This window comes from Mastigoproctus giganteus, chromosome 8, assembly GCF_048544385.1.
Source record: "Mastigoproctus giganteus isolate SK-2022 chromosome 8, ASM4854438v1, whole genome shotgun sequence".
Taxonomy (NCBI): domain Eukaryota; kingdom Metazoa; phylum Arthropoda; class Arachnida; order Uropygi; family Thelyphonidae; genus Mastigoproctus; species Mastigoproctus giganteus.
The window spans coordinates 206,279,005-206,299,714 of record NC_143582.1 but is presented as its reverse complement, the minus strand read 5'-3'; the positions used below and the strand labels follow the sequence as shown (position 1 = coordinate 206,299,714).

General features: G+C 36.5%; 1 protein-coding gene across 2 annotated transcripts in view; it reads left to right on the top strand.

Moving 5' to 3' along the window:
• The first annotated feature begins 12,978 nt into the window (after positions 1–12,978).
• LOC150082224 (uncharacterized) overlaps positions 12,979–20,710 on the top strand; it is a 236,002-nt gene continuing 228,270 nt past the window's right edge. For both annotated transcript variants that reach the window (XM_090380062.1, XM_090380063.1), the window contains exon 1: positions 12,979–13,153. In XM_090380062.1, the coding sequence (XP_090236188.1) occupies positions 13,013–13,153 (141 nt within the window). In that variant the 5' untranslated portion in view covers positions 12,979–13,012. The remainder of the gene's footprint in view (positions 13,154–20,710) is intronic.

Below are 20,710 nucleotides of genomic sequence, written 5' to 3'. Positions count from 1 at the left end.
AAATATTTATAAAAGATATCTCTTGTTATTTTTCCCGTAGTAGTAAAAGATTAAACGAGTTCAAAATGATTCAATATGTTATAGATACTGCTAAGCATAAAATCCCCAAATTAGCACAAACACGTTGGTTATCCCGTGGCAATGTAATAAAAATTATTATTGATCAGTGGGATGCGTTAGTTCTTTATTTTCAGTCTCAATCAAAAATTGACAAAATCGATGGTGGAGGGAATATTTACAATACTATGATCACCAAAGGAACTAAGCATATGTTGCTGTTTTTAGGATATGTACTGGAGAAAATAAACTGCCTGAATATTGAATTTCAATCTGAGCATTTCAGATTGTACTTAATTCGATCAATGGTTTCAATTGAGTATAAAAATATTCTTAGTTTTTTCATAAAAGAAGAAGTCATTACTTCATGCAAGCTGGTTGAAATTGGTCCAAGCAATGCAATAAATCATAAGCCTCTGAATAAAATATATTTAGGAGGCCGTTGTATGGCCTTATTAAATTCAACACCACTTGGTGACAGTGAAAGCAGGTTTTAAAATGATTGTTTAAAATTTCTTGTTGAACTTTGTATGGAAATAAGAAAAAGATTTCCTCTAAATGATGATGGAATTATCGCCAGTCTCAATGTTCTTGACCCAGCAGTGATACATGATCGTGCCAATTCGCCATCATCAATTTTCCATTTAGCAATGCAGTTCCCTCACCTTGTTTCTGAAGACAAAATAGATCTTCTAGATGATGAATGGAGATCATTTCGTTTAAATCAAGATTTAGATTTCTCATACAAAACCATCCCTGAGTTTTGGTATCTGTTACGTAATGTAAAAGATGGCTTTAATAATTCTAAATATGAGATTTTATCTAACTTTATGACCAGTCTAACTATTTTACCTCACTCTTCGGCAAGCGTAGAAAGAATCTTCTCCCAAGTAAACCATATAAAAACAAAAGCCACAAACTCCCTTAAACCAGAAACTGTGAAAAATCGACTAATGGCAAAACAGGCGATAAATAGATCTAATCAAAATTGCTATATATGGAAACCTAAATCAGAATTGGTAAAAGAAGTCATACAAGGAACTTGTCATAAAAGATACGAAGAACGTTTGAAAAAATGAAAGAACTTCAAAAAATAAATGTGGAGGGAACTGAATGGGATGAAAATTCTGATTAAAATTAAATAAAAGATATTTTTGCATGGTAAGTTTTATCTTATTTGTGTTGCTATACTATATGATGAAAACTAGGTTTTTTTTGGGTTTATTTAAGTTGCAATCTAAGTTTTTTTAAAATTTGTGAGTGGGAGCCCTGCTCACATCAAGGTCTACTGCTGTAATCTTCCTGCCGGTGAATCTCGATAGAATAAACAGAATTATTTATTAAATTTTTCTAAGATAACCAAGTTTTGTAACGCCCTCTATATGTCTACGATACCTGAATATTACATTGCTAATGAAAAAAGCACCCACTAACCCAAAGATACTGTTTACAATGCAACCTGTATATTATTATCATTTAGGCTGTGTACTTTATAGGTTTTATTGCATATCCGGTTTTTAAATAATTTTTTACTTATGCAATTACAATTTTCTTATTATGCTACATGTAAATAAATGCTACATTATATCTGTTCATTCCTATTTGATCAGAGGATTCTAAAGACTGGGATTAAAAATGTACTTTTCCTTGTAAAAGTCATACTAACGACACTCTCCAACTACTTTCTAATAATATCGATCATATTATGAAAACATTCTGATCAGAAGGTAGTAAACTTCATGAAAATTCGTCTTATAGACCTCGCTTTATGGATTAACGTAGTTTTCCTTCAAGTAGGTTAAAACCTACTTGAAGGAAACAAACACATTAAATAATGTTTGAAGAAACATTAAATAAAAACAATAAAAAAACCAAACTTTTTGAAATAAATAATTCAGAGACATACCTGCGGCGTTGACGCATCGTGTCATCAGACGAGACACCCTTGATGAACTGCTAGTGAAACTAATAAGTGACCTCCATCTCATCATCCAAGTGAATGTGAACTTCAGCCCCTTATTCAAGACAGCCGGAGATGTAGTAAGAGCAAGGCGACAAGTCAGGAATATGGGCTGTGCGTTGCAGTACCTATTTCCCATACTGCTGGTGCGTTGGTTGTTTGTAGGGTTTTAGGCGCATCAGCGACTTATACTATATTATGCCTTATATACTGTATTATGTCCGTAAATTGCGTGTGTTCAGTGGCCGACTTCCTTGTTTGCTGGTCGAAAAACACGAGTTTCCAGGAGAAAAGACCGTGCTACCTCGCCTGAGCCCGACTAACTCAGCCACGTTGTGAAAAAGGCCTATAAAAATTCCTCCCATCATTGACGAGACTCGAACTCGGGACTTTTCCAGCCGGTGTGGGGTGGACGGCGATTATATCAACTGTGCTATCCAAGTAGGCTCTCATACTGCTGCAGCTAAGCCTAGATGTCAAGGGTTTCTTGACTTGTCGTGGGCAAGTTTCTCGGCCGCTTTGATATTGTGGTCCGCAGTAACTGCACTATTGGTTAGCTGTAGTGATGGTCACTGATTGTGGCACCGTGGGACAATCAGAACTGCATCACCGCACGCTGGACACATTTGGACGAATCGACTGTGTTCACAAAAAGCACTTTAGCCACCGTTCCCGCCTCGCTTTCAGTATCCGATACTTATGCGTATATACCCTGGCTTCTCAAACGGCGACCTGCGGGCCACTTCCGGCCGCCAGGTTGTTTGAACTGGCCCGCTAATTATTAGCTGAAGAGTATAGAAATTATGGAAACAAACAGTACAAATATAAATTCGTTTTCATAGAAGCTATTTTGAATTTGTGCCAAGCTAAGAGCAGCTAAGTTGTTACAATTACTAATATTACCACCAGAGCGTAGCACCTCTCTGAATGTCGCTTCCTGAGAGCTGATTATCTACAATGGTTGCCAATACAGCCATTTCAAAATTCAATGTAAATATTTGAAATCCAACCAAAATTTGTGTTATTTACACAATAAGCTTTTAAAATTGTTCATGTAAATGAAGCAAAACGAATTACACCCTTTTTCTTTTTTAATCTTTATTAGATGGTGACATTATGTTCTAGCAAGCCGTGACTGAGTTCGCGCGAACTGTACAATTGTTTATTCACACATTTTACGCAAACTGTCCAATTTAATTACATACCTCGTTTATTATCTTTTAAATTGTTTTTATTCAATTTTAGCAGAAAATGTCTTTCTTGCCCAATTGTTTAATCTGTAATGAAGTCCTGTCAGTTGCTAAAGTATGTAATCTGAAAAGACATGAGACCGAGCATAACGATTTTCACGTAAAATTTCCCACACCCTCGAAATCCAGAGAAAGTAAGCCAGATAACCTAAAAGCGTCATACAGGCAGGCCAACGTAATATTGTATGGACCTCCTGCATCAGAGGAAAAATGTATGGTGGAAGCTTCTTTGAGAGTATTTGCTAACATTTTGAGAGACGGTCGCCATCTTTCCAATCTAGCATTTTTGGTTGATATTTTTCTTAAATTAATGATCTAAATATTTGTCTCAAAAGAAAAGATAAAAACATCGGTGAACTCTATATGAGTCTATCTTAAGTTCCAAAAAGAAACTTGAGTTTTTCATTCAAGATGTAAGAAGTAATGAATTTATTTTCTTCAAAATTTTCAAGATTAAATGACAAGTACGTATGAAGCTGATATAATATTATTATTATAATATTATAATACACTGAAAAGTGAGTTCGATCACAGATTCAAAAATCTGGAAGGCAAACAAAGTGTGTTACGATTTGCTGCCAACCCTCTATCAATACAAATCACATCTAAATGGATGCAAGAAATAAAATAATGGTTTTAAATAGATGAGGAAATGTGTGAAATTATAAAAAAAAAATCAAGGGTTACTGAATTATTTAAGTTAACTTACAACACAAAATTTTCGATAGAGCTGCACACCAACAACGAATATCCTGAAATCACAACAGTGGCTACAAAAATTCTAACGATGTTTGGGTCAACACCTGCTTTTGGATCATTAACATCCATCAAGTCAAGATATAAGAGCTCACTTACTGATGAAAATACGAATCACACCCTGCGAATCGCACGCACAGACTATGTGCCTAACTACAAGGATGTGATGAGGGACCAGATGTGTCACTATTCCCACTGACTGACGATTGGCCCACCAAAGATTCAACAGCCCAGGTTAGTGGCTCTTTACTTAATTTAATTGAGAAGACTGGGTATATACTGTTCCAAGAAGGCGGCTGGCGCCTCCGTAGGTGGGCAGGAGCAGCAGTGTGTAGCACACGCTTCTTGATTAGACCGGAGTTCGAGCCCGTGACCACCAAATACGGAGGATGCGGAAAAGTCAGGGAATGACCACCGCATATCCTCGGAGCAATATGGCCTTAGTTGCTAATGCTCCTAAAAAAAACCAAATAACATAACCAAGGACGCTTCATTTCAGGCATATCCCAAATGTTTAATCCAAAGATCTGGTTCAACTGAACGACTCCTAAATTACGGTATAAACAGGCGGTTAAAACATTTACTGCAATGTAGAGAACGTAGCTTCAAATAATGTTGTATATTGCTACATATTCTTACATTTCCTAACCTTCATAGAGTGCTAAAGTTAATCATAAAATTTATGATGGTTTATCAAATAAGAATTACGCATTCAACGATACATCAGCCTTGGGAATAATTGCCTAAACATCTGAGTTGTGATTTCCTGAATAAATACGCCATTCTCATGGGAAGTTATTTCATTTTTTATTTTTAATGATAGCTATATAGTGCACTATTCAAGAACATATTCGGTTAACTCTGGTTTTATGTTGTTAACAACCATATCACTCTTAATTTATTCATTCGTGATAAAGGACCTCACTTCATCTCAAATTACTATTCCTGACTTAAAGGAATGTGCACTAATCAGGTCATTTCCTCTTTAAGCATTAATAGACAAATATTAAGAATGATTCATCCTAAGATGAAGTAATAGTGGCTACTACACTATTTACAAAATTTATAACATTAAAATATGCGCGATATCACTTCCAACATTCATTATTGCCAACAGCGAATTAAATTAGCACCTCACAAATTTTTAACTTGGTTCAAATAACAGGTATAGGAATATTAATTATATTTAGGCATCTTTAATTATCTTCATGGTATCGTACGCATTATATTGTGCCCCATGAACACAGCAAATGCATCGTTGAAATTAAGCTACGATAAATATTACTTATGAACTCGGGTCTTTTTTTTTCCCCCACATATAAAATTACATTTACAACATGTGGAGAAAATATTGAAGAAATGATTACCAGAAGCATATATTTTATAAAAAAATAATTTAAGGATTCAGACTGGGTGGGTTATTTCAAAAAGGTACTTCCGGAATAAAGGCCATGAGGTATTACCACATCGTGTTTTTAAAACATGAATGCTGACAGAACTTTCTGGGGGAAAAAAGGACTGGAAACATTTGAGTTTTTCTATCTGTCGCAGCAACTAGGGAGCAATGTAAAAATTGTTTGAAAATCAATGAAGAATTCCATCTAGAATTAGGAAGAGGGGTTAAACCCTCCAAGAAGGGGGAACCTTCACCTACACCTGAGATCGTGCTGAAGTATAGGTTCTCGATTAACTACTACTTTCAGAACAATATCAAATCAAATCTGGAGCCCTCGTGTCTAGCATAGTGGTCACGATCGTTGTCCTTAAATGCCGTGCAGAAAAGGCCTGGGTTCAACTCTTGTCGAAAGACAAGACAGGAAGAATTTTGAAGACCATGGCAGAGTTAGTAGGTTTCAACCGGTTACATGTTTTTTCCTCCAGACAACTTGAGTTTTTCATCCAAAAAACAGGCAAAACAACCATTCAATAGATGTAATTTACAGACATTATATACTGACGCTTATTAGTTAAGGCCGTCTCGCACTTATTCTAAACAACCACCAACTAAAATCTAGAAAAACAATTTTAACCATATAACTCAAGAATACCAAAAAATTCAAGACCGTGATTAAAGTCTATGACTGCTAAATACGATTAACGATTGTATTTATGATTTACTGTAAACTCCTCTGACTTGGTCAGAGGTGTTTAAACAAGAACTATATCTTGAATGAAGACACTCAGTGATGATTCGATTTAAAAATGTCATTTCACTATCATTAAAGGTGCATATTACTTGCTTGATGAAACGCTATGCCCCCTATATGCATCATCTCTGATAAAGAACCAAACTAATGGTTTAGTTGTGAGACTGAAAAAAAGTTTTTCATTCTACGGGCATACGGTCTTAAAGTTAAGATGCTTATAATCCACTGATTTAATTCCTTCTATCAAATTTCACCTTGGTCATTCAATGGTTGTTAAATCATCCATTTAAAAAGAAACAACAACAACAAAAGGAAAGGGTGTTGAGTTGTTTTTAGCATTTAAATGCTTCAATATGAGTGGCTGACATGTGTCATCTATAAAGAAAGAACAAATACTTTGTCATTGATAAATTTAAATCTTTTTGGTTTGACTTTTGGAGTCCATGACAGCGAATTGGCTCCAGCTTATATCAATTTTAGGTGCTCATCTTTAAACAAACTAAACTTAAATTTAGTTTGCTTAAAGATGAAAATTTAAATTTAGTTTGCTTAAAGATGAAAATTTAAATTTAGTTTGCTTAAAAAAAATACAAGATACCCATTACCCAACCCTAATACGAGTCTTGATTCTCCCATAACATCTGATTCAAACTGGGAGAATCAAGACTCATATTAGGGTTGGGTAATGGGTATCTTATTGTATTTTTTCAGAAAGAAAAGCAGAAGATAGACAAAAATTAAACAATGCAAAAATTAAAAAAAAAAAAAAAGAAAGCAAGGATGTAGGCAAAATAGTTACTATTCCGTCCCCGCTCAAAAATAATCTTAAAAAAAGATGTTAGAAGAGGCTGAAAACGCAAATCTAAGAATGTACACCAACCGTACTGAAACAGATTAAGAAAACGAGAGAAAAACGTTAAAAAATTTTATTTTAAAGATGTACAAACCAGCTTGGAAAATCGGATGAAGAGCTTTAAGATATCATAATAAGAAACAAATGAACTACAAATGATAAGGCCAAAGGCCGCAATTGTCTTGCATTTGGATTATTTCCATTTAGAAAAATGATTTAAACTAATGATTTTCAACATTAAAAAGAGGAAAACAAGCCCTCGTAGACAACTCCACATTTATTAGTTTAACTGGGTGAGAGGTTTAATAACATTCATATCAACGGCTTGCAAAATATGTCAATATTTCTAAATGTCAATACATGCATACAAGTACAATACACGATGTTTGAGCGAATTCGTTTTCAGAACTGCTGGAAATGAATTCACCCAAACACGGTTTCGTACTTTATTCAGTTCGCACCGCTTAAGGTTGCGCACGTACATTAACGGATCGCTCAGCGATGAAAGTTGCCTTTACGGGGTACTAAGTCTCATTTGCAACGCATCGTTGCGAAACTGACGGCGTCAAGTTTGGCAACAATAATTTTCATCCAATAAATGAAAATTCCTCCTCTGAACTGTAACTGGTAATGATAAAAAAACACGTGTTTTCCTTAAATAACCAATGAATTCCGTAATTTAAAAAAAAATTATTACGTTTTTCATGTGTCTATACCTCTCAAGGCACATGCAGAAAGGAACATGTGCATGAATTTTTAATACTGTACTGTAAATTAAATTAAATATACAGTAATCGGTATTCGTTGTAAAAGTTTTAAAATTATCGTTTAAAAATAATTCGTCATATAATATATTTTTAGAAACTGAATCCAAAATTTGCACAAGGATAAATTCAGATATTGTTTAAGACAGTTAATTTCATTATTAACTTCGGTATTCGGTTAATGGTAAATTACCAAAATCGGTACTTTCCTTATAGCCATTTTCACATAAGTACAATATTATGCATGATCATTTACTATATAGCGAGTGTAACGGATTATGCCGACCGGGCTAGCCAGGTGGGTAAAGTGCCTGCCTGGCAACCCAAAGGTCGCGGGTTCGATTTCCGCCTCGGGCTTGGATCAAAGTACTGCAAAAACCTTGGGAGGTGCACTATGGCCACAGAAGCCGATGCGCCAACAACTACCAAACCAAAAAAAAATAAAAAAAAAATAACTGATTATTTTATTGCAATATCCTCTTAGTTTATCGGGTACTTTCCATAAAAACCCTTTCGGGGAGCGAAGATCGAGAATTTAATACATGAAATTCGCCTATTAAACTTACAATTTAAAACGAATACATTGGCATGTTTTTAATGCAAATTTTATTGTTTGCCAAAGAAATTACTGAAGCAATGAAAAGCGTACGCTGAGTGGCCACTTTTTTTAGGTACATTTACCTAATAACGATTACTCATCTCGTCCTTAGAAAAGCCTAGGTTTGTTGTGGCATGAACTGAATGAGATGTCGAAAGCGTGCCACAGAGATGCTGCTCTAGGTTGACTCAGCTGCTTCCAACAGTTGTTGCAAATTGGACTGCTGCAAATCTCTACTCCGAGGAGTTCGTTCCATCTTATTGCACAGGTGCTCAATTGAACTCAGATCTAGTGACAGGAGAGGCCACAGCAATAGGTTGAATATACGCTCATGTTCCTGGAAACAGTTTTGTATAATCCTTGCCTTTTAATGTGCCGAATTATCCTGGTGGAAGTATCCATTCGAGATGGATACACTGTAGCCGTGAAGGGATGCGTCTTGTCGAAAACAATTTCCAGATAATCTATCACATCGAAATATTGCTTCACTGGTATCAAGGGGACCAATGTGCATCACGAAAACACTCACCACACCATTACATCGCTACCATCAGCCTTCATTTTTGTTGACACCAGATAAGATGGACCCACTGCTGCTGCACTATCATTTGACCGATTTTGTCTCATCTGTCTTGGCAGTAGCACAGTAGATATAATCACCGTTCTCCCCACACAGCGAATGGAAAAAAGGAACTGGATGCAAAAAAAAAATAATTTTGATATCATATACTTGGATTTAAAGAAAGCTTTTGATACTGTTGTACATGGAAGACTGCTATACAAATTGGAGCAGCATTGCATTAAGGGCAAGTTGCCGCTATGGATAAAGAGATTGTTGAGTGAGAGAAGACAGAGAGCGGTAATCAATGGACACTGCTCTTCGTGGACTAATGTTATTAGTGGTGTCCCCCAGGGTTTGGTGTTGAACCAATTGTTGTTTTCTGTAGTTATCAATGATATTGATGAAGGTATATCAGGCTTAATATTTAAGTTTGCAATGATACGAAGGTTGACAAAGTTGTTAATGACAGTACGCTACTACAACAGCATGTAGAAATGTTGGGCAGATGGACTGAGAAGTGGCAATTGAAGTTTAACATTGACAAATATATGGGTAGCAGTAACCCCAGAGGAACGTACCAACTCTGCGGTACTACACTCAGGATAATGGAGAATGAAAAAGCCCTGCGGGTGATTGTGCAGTCAGATATGAAGTTTTCGGAAAGTGCAGACAGGCTGCCAGAGCAGTCCATGGGGTTTTGTCATTTATATACAGGAATTTTACTAGCAGGGACAAGGAGGTGTTCATCCCTTTGTATAAGGCAATAGTCAGGCCACACCTTGAGTATTGTGTACAGGTCTGGAGGCCTCATTTTAGGAAGGATGTATAGTGCTGGAACGAGTACAGAGAAGGGCAACGAGATTGGTGAGGGGAACAAAGGGTTTTGCTCTTACCAAGAAAGGATTAAATTCTGCAAATTGCAGCGTCTGGAGACTAGGCACCTGCGAGGTGATCTGACTGAGGTGTATAAGGCCTTTCAGGGTTTGAGAAAGCTCAATGCTGATGGGATTCTTCCTCTTGCTCAGATTACGCACTTGAGGGGGTATAAATTCAAATTAAGGAAAGACAGTTGTAGAATAGATGTGCGAAAATTTGCCTTTCGTCCAGCAGTTGATTGCTGGAACAAACTTCAATCTGTCATTGAGGAAGTTGACAGCTTACATAAATTCAAGGAAGAACTGGACAAACGTTTGGAACGAATGGGTGGGTGAAATGGGAAGTATTTTTTTTTTTTTTTTTTTTGTTGATGCTGTATAAGTTTTCTTTCTTGTATCATATGCTTCTACTAATGCTAACTGTGTGTTTTTGTGGCTGCTTACAATGAAAGACAAGTTTCGCACCCCATTAGGATCAATCTATTCGCAACTATTTTGCCAAGTACGCACTAATTTGGTAACCGCCCACACTGATAAGAATCCCCGATATTGTAAAGCGTCAGTTGTTAGGGGTCCTTTCAGATAAAGCAAGGTTTCCTGACGGGTGCGTGTTACCGAGTTAATTGGTCTCTGGCGATGACCGAGCGATTTTTTTTTTCATTAAGAAGGGGTTCTAATCAATAAAAACAGGGATGGAAAGACATGAACAAAAATTAGGAGACGGAGACTCCTCATGGCCGCAGGTTCTAATCAATAAAAACAGGGATGGAAAGACATGAACAAAAATTAGGAGACGGAGACTCCTCATGGCCGCAGTTGCCTCCGCATTTTAAACTGCCCAACCCTGTCAAGATGATGGCACCTAATTACAAATAAAAAATCATGATCTATTATAGATTTTCAAAACCGTTCTTGAATATGTTTGTTCACATATTCATTTGAATATGCGAACAAATAGATCATATATCACTCACAAAGCCTCAACCAACAATCGGGTTTATGATATTAACCAGAATTTAAAGTTGTAATTTTTAAATACAAAATTAAATAACTGATGCATTTACGCAAACGCAAGGCGCTTCCGTAGCCAGGTGGACAGGAGCAGTAGTGTGTAGCACATGCTTTTTGATTAGACCGGGGTTTGTGCCCGTGAGCCACCAAATACGGAGGATGCGGAAAGGTCAGGGAATGACCACCGCATATCCTCGGAGCAATATGGCCTTAGCTGCTAATGCTCCTAAAAACCAAATAACAAAAGCACAATCGCAAGGATACTAACGATAACACTTGAAGCAGTAGTGTAATTAATAAAGACGGGTTTCATATTTTATTACTTCGGATATACGTGATCAAATCCAGTTAGGATCTATTTTTCTTTCTTTCGAACTATTTCTTGATTCATTTTACAGAAAAATTGAACGAAGTGATATAAACGAGAGATATAAATAATCAAGCATGTCATCGGGATGGGAATTTACTGTTAAAAAAATCTAACCACTGCACGAATTGGAACCTTATATTCGACCTTAAAACCAACCTCCACGTTCTGCGATGCAACTGGATCACAAATCTTACAGACATGTCAATCGCAGAATCCGGCATACCACCCCGCAAATTAAGTAACTACTTTTCAACCACGCGTTGTATAAGTATAGTAAATTATTGGGAATTCAACGCATAGTATTAACTCTTAACATTTATAAAACGCATTCGTGAGAGTACAAAAACCAGGGCATTTTTAAGGTTTTTATACGAGAGATCAATACCATTACGAAAAAAAAAATTTCTTTTCCCTAGTACAAACTACAGTTTGGAAGAATAGTACTGGTTAAGAGGAAGAATGTATGTTCTGCTTTTAATATTAAACTGGCGCTGAATAGAGAGAGAGAGAGAGAGAGAGAGAGAGAGAGAGGATGCGCAATAAATATTTACAGCATTCATTTAAAAAACCTAGAACTACATGCATTTATAGAAGCAACACATCAAGCAGTTTAATATAAGTAATACACTATATTAAATCTTACATCTTACCGATGCGAAGCGTCTGACCTATATTTGACGTCACGGATTTACAACACACTTTTAGATAATTCCTTCATGACTACAGAAGCCCAGAAAACTACTACTCTGGGGCTAATTTTTGGTTACGCACCAAGACACAAGCATACACAAGCAAATGCAAACAGTACTTACTGTACAGGCAGTGTTTATTGAGAAAATCTATGGGAGGAAAGTAAATAATAATAAATTTAAATTTTCTGCTTATACTCCGGGACGACCAAATGGTCAGGGAAGTAATCTTCATAACGTTTCTTAAGATCAAAGGTTAAAGTATAATTTAAGTGTACTAACGTGAAGTAAAGCACTGTTATAACAAACTCGCAAAAAAAGCAACCATTATTATTTCTGCATAACAAATTCAGATAAAATTAACTGTTTAAAGAAAACTTTCCACTATTTCCGCATAAAATAAGAATTTTCACAGTTTATTGCATCATTTCTCAGTTCAGGCATTGGATTTCCCTAAAATATTGCATTTTAGTATTTGATAACCATAGTGAGATCTTTCAGTATAAAGAAAACCGTCAGCGGTACCTGACGTCTTATTTTAATGTAATTAGGTCGAGCTCAGTATTCTGTTAAAATGTGGACTTCCTGCTGGAAGTTGTTTACCGATCCACGTGATGTGGTCGTGTTTTTGTTCGTAATTACTCCCAACTTTCTTCCACTGACGTAATTTGCGTCTGTTGTCCATTACGTAAAGCCTGTGATGCTAACAGGATGCTGTGGCACCTCCATCTAGCTCCTCATTTCCTCCTCTCTGGATTACGCGATGTCACATCTCAGTGATGACGGGAGGGTAGAGGGGGGGGGTATGAAGGCAAAGAAACTCCCGCTCAAGCGCGAGACGAGCCAAGTTTTACCTGCGCAGGCGGCACACAGAATGCCGTGAACACAAGGGCCCTCGATTACGACAGAGATGCCGAAGACTGTCCTACGACTGACCACGTGAAAGTAACCTCCAAGCACGTGGCGAGAGACAACAAAACACCTTCGTCACGTGAGCCCCCCTTCCCTCCCACGCGGTGGCCACTTCCGATATGAACCTCCGCGTTCCACGCCACTTGACTGCATCCTGACCAGTAGTATGTACCAGTCGGCCGCCTTCCTGCGGTACGTTCCCGCCACAATGGTGGGGCTGCCGTCAGTAGTTCCGCTCAGGGAGTTATACTCACTTTTCTTGCTACTGATTCTCAGAGGAACACTACGGGACTTGAAGGTTTACAGTGACCTGGGCATGGCCGAGGTGAACTGCGAAAGCAGTCTACAGGTAGGAAATGGTCTTTTGATTATTTCATTAATATTTAGTTTTGGATCGCAAAAATGCGTGTGCGTCAGCCTCAGAGCATAGTCCATCTAGACTATTTTCAGTTGAAATAAAAATGCAAGATATTATGTGTTTTCTCTAGATCTATATGCATTTGCGTTGCATCCGTGCGTGCGTATGCGTGTGCGTGTCAGCTACTCAGGCATAAACACTCATTGTCAGTGCCGGATTAAGGTACGGGCTAGCAGGGCTTTTGCCCAAGGCGCAATTCTTTAAGGGGGCGCCAAATTTTACAAATTATGAAAAGAGAAAATTAAAAAAATATATATATATCCTTAGTAAATGGGTACCGAAAAATCGTTCTGCCCGTGAAACGAAAGTACCTTGGTCCGGCCCTGCTCACTGTTTTCTGTTATAGAGTTCGGACAGCCAGCTTCTGGTTTATGAACTTGTTCAAACATCGGCACGGAGTTTATTATATTTCACCCGATTACTTTCATATCTTTCCTTTCTTCCAACTTAAAAATATATTATTTACCTGCTCCATTTAAAATTTATAACTTACAGGTTAAGAATGCTTCAGAGTGTACAGATAATTCTAGTTTATTGAAGGAATTGTATTTCAGAGAGCTATTCATAATACGTGTGCGCGCTTTCTCGCTAGACTGCTGCTACAATCAATGTTCACCTGCAGGGGGGTTCGCCGGGGTTTGATAGAACCCGCTATGATATCCCAGGTTCAGCGAACCCGTTGATTCAATGGTGAATTCAGACATCTTAGTTCGGAAGAGAAATTAAAAATATGATTTTTTTTTTTTGCTTGCTCGCCAAGAAGTTTCCAAAAGGGCCTACCATCCATTCTATTTTTTTTTTTTTTTTTTTTTTAAAGCTTAAGTTTGGCCTCCTTCATAAGAAAACACGTTACTGGGATTGCGCTAGTAAACCAGATCCCGTGTTTCACAACTAACATACTGCTTCCTGTACTTCCATAAAAAAAGAAAAAAGAAAAGAAGTTAAGTCTCTTATTTATGTTTATTGGCTTACTCCGATCTTACATTCGGATGATGTCCGCAAGATGCAGTTCTACCAGCACATCAGCTACTATGGCAGATTATCATATATCTTACTAAAGCATAGTAGATGGAATCCCATCCAGCTTTCAACGTTATTGCGAGGATGAAAGAAATCCCCTAAAGTACAATGGCCTGTGTGTGTGTGTGTGTGTGTGTGTGTGTGTGTGTGTGTGTGTGTGTGTGTGTGTGTGTGTGTGTGTGTGCGCGCGCGCACACCGATGTTTTTATTTTAGCAAGAAACAGTAAAATATTGATCTGGTAAATCAGCAGATTTAAATATACACCTATCATAAAATATACACCAAAACTTTTATTATTATTATTATTATTATTATACTGGTTGTCTATTACTACCGGATTAAAGAATAAATAAAATAACCCAACAGAAGTGGTCTCATTACGTTACAGTTCTGTACATACATTTTGCTGTCATAAAAATTACTTAGCCAAACTTAAAACTTTAATGACGTTTTGTCCACAATCTAATACACAATTCAGAAAGTGTGTTTACTGTCTGTTAGTTATTAAAAATACTGTAAAGTATTTTATTAACGAGAGTACCGCTTCGTAAAAATTTTATTTCAACCTCTTTCTGCGATCTCCTCAGACCCTGGAGGTGTCAAGATTTTGAAGATCCCACATTGGGACGAAAACATGTTTCCGAATAAGAACTTCATACTTGGATCAAAACAAGACTCAAGCATAATCCAAATATAAAGCTTCCACATATCTCCAAACATAGACTAGAAAATAAATTAAAATTAAATTAAATTATTTCTCCAGCCAACGTCGGGCACTTGGGCTATAAAAAAGATAACAGATGTTAACAGATGATAATCTGTTTATCATCATGTATCTTTATAGACGATAATTATAAAACACTGAAAAACAAAGACGTATCCAAAGTAATTTCATACAATTGGAACAGTGCCAGCAGCTACTAATGCAATTGAATATTTGTTTACAAGTCGAAATTTACCCCTATCCTACATTAAAGTAGATTTTTCGAGAAATTATATTTAGATACTGCATTTTCCACCCACCATTATCTCTCTTGGACGCTACAAACTTTCTTCATCCACATCCACATAGGATTACTTGGTTCTGTGATTAGAACATCTGATACTACTGTGTATAATATAGACTCCTTCACGCAACTATCTGATTAAGGGATTTTGATTTCTGTCATGTAATGCAATATGAAAAAGTAGTCGAGATAAAACAGAATACGCAGATATGCTTGACTGCTTAACGAGGAATCGTAATAATAAAAGAGTAAGGGCTACATTTGTGGAACAGAGCAACGAACTCATTAATAAAGATCTTTCCATCAAACTCGTAAGAAACTAAGCTGGCGATATTTTGTTGGTTTTAATTTTCAGTTAGTGGGTTAATTTTCTAGGAAAGTTTACCGCTGTGATAAATGAGGAATGACATATCAACAAAATTTAAAGCAATATACAAAATCATAAAATATACATAAAAAATATCGAAAATGTCTATGCCTTATGGCCATAGCATACTGCACTATTATTTGTTTATTTCCAATAAAACAGTCTTTTAGTAAAGAATTCTAAGGGAATGCTTAATAATATTTTCAGGAAAATCTGTACTTAATCATTACAATATTTACTAATAACTTAACACAGAGTAGCTGTGTACAATACATACAATATGTAATGCCAATTTTTATAGTATATACTCTGTGAACATATACAAGCACTTCGAATACGAAAAACGTAATGTAATACTAAAATTACACTTACCGCCAATAGAATAAACGTATGCTTTATGATATCCTGGCATTCAGCATTATTCTAATATTGAGTTTTGATGTATTTATCCATAAGAACAACATGGCGACACTTCAGTACTGAAAAACAAAATTAGCAAAATCACCAACCGATCAGAATAATTCTTGCGAAAAACTTCTTGCTGCTTCGAAACACATCCGCTAGGGGGTTATTTTAGTATCAATAAAAGAAATTCTCCGAAAACTAATATTAATTAAATATAAAATTAAACAAGGACTATAATTTCTACTTAAAATATAATGTAAACAAACAGTCATTCACTTCGCTTTAAATCGAAGTGAATGGCTGATGTTTGTTCATAAAGGTATATTTATAAAAATACAGTCTCTAATAATATATGATTATGTAATAACTAATCTAATTATGTATTTCTCAATAGACATTTTTAACGGTGCTCAGATGGTATTTATCTTTTTGTTCTTTAAGCAAATATATCAACAAACACTAGGTACTGGTTAATATTCTCGCTTTCGCTGAATCAAAATGAGTTGTTAAATTCTAGAGCCCAGTGGTACAGAAAATTCATTTCTGTGGTGGTGGTCAAGAAAATGAGGAGAATTACTGTTCTGTAATAAGTATTTAAAGAGCATTATCTTTACTATATTAAAAAAAACAAGTAAAAATATTTTATAGAGAACAGGAATGCGCCCTCCCTCTAAATTCACTATATTATATGAATTTAGAGGGAATTTATTCACTATATATAATTTCGAACGCTAAATCCTTAACTTTTACATCATTCCCAGCCTTGCGTCTGAGGCGGACGCCTGGGTTGCCAAACCCTCATCTCGACTCTACGTTCTTCAACAGTATATGGTACTTTATATAGATGACTGAAATTAGCGATGAAATTATTTGCATTTTAATCCTAAAAAATGCAATTAATTTAATTATCGCTGACGGTTTCGGAAATACATGTAGTTACATATTTCCATCATAAAATTGACTGTCGTTCTAACTTCAGAAATATGCAACTATTTTCGAAACCGTCAGTGATAATTAAATTCATTGCCTTTTTAACTATATAGTGTAGTTTGTGTTCAAACAGTTGTTTCGGACAGAGTCAGGTATTTTGAATATCCAGTCATGTTTTTTTAATATTATGAGTTTTGTTGAGTCCGTTTCCGAATAATTAAAAGATAATCAAAAATTAATATTTGTTTTTAACCAAAATTTGATGTTCCTTTTTTAACCAACGTTTCAGATTCGTTTTTTTTTTCATACCACAAAATCATATGTTTTCTTTATTTTTTCTTTTTTAGCAAAGTAACTAAGACCACGAGACGTCAGTGTATTGTTTTAAATTGATTTGTCCGTTTGCCTGCTTTGCTGGATGGAAAAAAAAACCGAAGTTTCTGGATAAAAACTGTGAAATCTTCTTCCGAGACCGACTAATTCGCTATGGTATGAAAAAATCCCCCCCCCCCCACACACACACACCAAAAATTCCTCCTATCTTGTGGGGATTCGAATCCAAACCTTTTCCATACGGCGTGAAAAAGACAGCAATTTGTGCCATCGATGAGGGTGAAATTACAATTAAATTGACTTCTCTGGACAAAGTCGAGCAACAAAGTGACAAAGGCATGCAAAGCAAGGATGAATACAAACTTCATTGGATTCATCCTTACTTTGGGAAGAGGGAAATGAGATATGAAAATTGCCCTATAATGCAAAAATATACAGTAAAACGATTTCGGAATAATCACAGAGACCATGCGAGATTTACCGGAATGTAGTACGGCTGCTCCAGGGACCCGAACAAACACAATTACTGTTAGTCCAGGGAACTCTGTGACTTTATTTTTAAAACCTTCAGAAATATGTACGCCAGAGCTGCTCCAGATTGCCTAAATCCTGCAATACTTAGGGGAAGTGGGTAATTACTCCATTTACCAGTGGACTCTCACTTGATTGCAAAGTTGCCATAATTTTCTGAAAAAAAAAAAAAAAAATCATAAATTCTGGGGGTTATCAACGCAGTTTAATCTCTTTCGAAATTTTGATACGAAAGAGGAGTTTGGAATATACTTGTATATAAAACCTGTATTTATTTTATTTATAACCCCAAAGAGCCATATGCTTTTCTTTTGGTTCTCTGGAAGCACGTCTCATCCCACTTTATTCAAGGCACTGGATATATTTAACTCCTCTTTATCTTCTGGAAGCTGTCCAACTTGGCTAAAAATTATATACTCAATTTTTATATCAACAGAAAAAACTCTAGGTTTCTAATCGAATATTACATTCCTTTATATTATTTAATTCTAGTGCAAACTAATGGATACGATCACCTGAAAAAACATTTTTTTCCTGCCGTCTACTTTCATTTGAACAAAATAACTGCATTCCCTTTCCTTTTGCAAATTCCATGAATGTGGACTTAGACCCAGAATTCCATGGCCTTGACACTGGCCTATCCGAGGCCTTCACTTCTAGTGCATCACTAACTGCAGCATAAACTTTATGTGCACGGTGTATAACCCATTCCTCTCACAATCTGCAGCTAGAGAATGACCTTGCGAGTTCCTTCATCATGAGACTATTTCTCATGCATTCACATTGAGTACTGGTGCGATTAGAGAACCTTTCTAGGTTCACATCTGTTCAGCGCGGTGGTGATCAAACTTTTCCTACACGCTCCTTTTTATTATAAAAGGCACTTGCTTGCTGTAATATATTTACGTCTATATATGCTACCTTCTCAAATGTACGCGCAGTGATTATAATCACCGTTCTTCCCTCACCGGGTGGAAGAGGCCCGATTCGAATCCCGTCAATGATGAGAGGAAGTTTTATGGGCCATTTTCGCTCCGTGGCTAAGTTAGTCGTTCTCAGGCACATATAGAGCCTCCCCCCCTTCGAAACTCGTGTTTTTCAAACAGGCAAACTGAACACAGAACACTTGCAATTTATGAACGTAATACATATGGGCACATAAGTTCGTTTTTGGGTAGCTCTAATATGACAGTTTGTTTTTTTGCCCTCTCAAATATATTCGGATACCCTTCCGAAGGTGATGAACGATGCGAACCAGGCGTATGCAGATAGGGAACAGGTGTAAAAGTGTACAGGAAGAACTACAACTATCAGTAGCAGACAGCATGTGTTGCTCACTGTGCTTCAAAAATTACGATTGTCAGTTGTCACGTGTGTTAATAATGGTACAACATAGCATTCGAATCTTTCGAAGTCGATAGTGCCCAATGTTGTGAAAGATGAAAGACAGAGTAATACGCCCTAGTGAGTAGCACAGTTTGTATAATCATCGTCCTTCTCACACCTGAGTTCAAATCCATCAATGACGCGAGGAATTTTAATGGGTCTTTTCCACAACGGGACTGAGTTAGTCGGGCTCAGGCAAGAGTGCCATGGTTTTTCCTCCCTGGTTTTTCGTTCAGCAAACAGCAAATCCACAATAGAACACATGCAATTTACAAACATATTATATACGACGGAATATGGCCAAAGTTGCTAAAGCCTCTAAAACCCGATAGCATGGCAAAAGAGTGATACAACAATTAATTAATTCCAAGATCGGATAGAGGATTTCCTAGAAAACATGGCACGAAAGACCGAGATTTTAACAAAACTGTCCATAAGTGTATTCTCTCTCTCCATAGGGAGCTGCATCGGCTTGGTTTTCATGGGTCATCTTCAGCTCAGCTCCACATAATACCAACGACCGCGAAACATCGTGAGTAGTTAGTTGGGAAAAAACGTTACTTGGTTTCTATCCATCCGATTATACCTAAACATGCGTCAATACTGGCTTGAGGTGTCATTTTTTTGGTTTATGAGATGGGGATTTCAACTCCCTAATAAATATTTAAGAATAAAAAATAAGTATATTAAAACAGAAAATTCTCCATTTCTCATGATACTTGTATGTCGTACATAGAGCATGTAAATTGTATTAATGAATACTCGGTAATATGAATAGAAAACATTTCGAAGAGTTTATTCGGGATCTGCTTATAGTAAGACATTGCAAGAGTTTTTTATGATTAAGGTTGACAGACATTTTAAAAGCGGGAGAACGCAACTTATTTCACATTTTAAAAGAATAGAGTTCGAGGAGGTTTGACAGCACCTCCCGAGCGGACACAATTTTGCAGGATAAGGCGGGTTTCATATCTGTGGAGTAAACAGCTGCTCAGACTAAAAATGATGTCGGAAGCGAAGGAGAAATTCTGGTTTTTGGGTGCCGAGTAAGTGATATTTGTGATATGCTTAAAGCAAGAAAATTTAAAAATTAATTCCAGTAAAAAGATGTGTTCTTGTCTAGAAATCTGAGTACTGTTGAAGATGAGCGTGACACAGATTCTATTTGTAGGAAATAAAACAATTGAATTGCAGAATAACAAGTTTAAATTAGATTAAACTTGTAATACTGTAATTTGACCTTTCTGAATCCATTGTGAGATTCTGTTGTCAAGCAATTCAACACCTTAAATACCAATACATTCAGATGAATTTCTAATCTGTTGTGAAGTTCTCCACCCCATAGAAAATTACTTGGACATTTAAGAATCTGATGGATATTGAAATAATAGTGGATGTGAAGTGAGATAACAGTATAAAAATACACACAATTTACAGACTCACTGTAGTGACGCCTCGTAAGCTTAGTTGCTTTTGCGCACGAGACACGAGCACGCGCGCGGGCACGC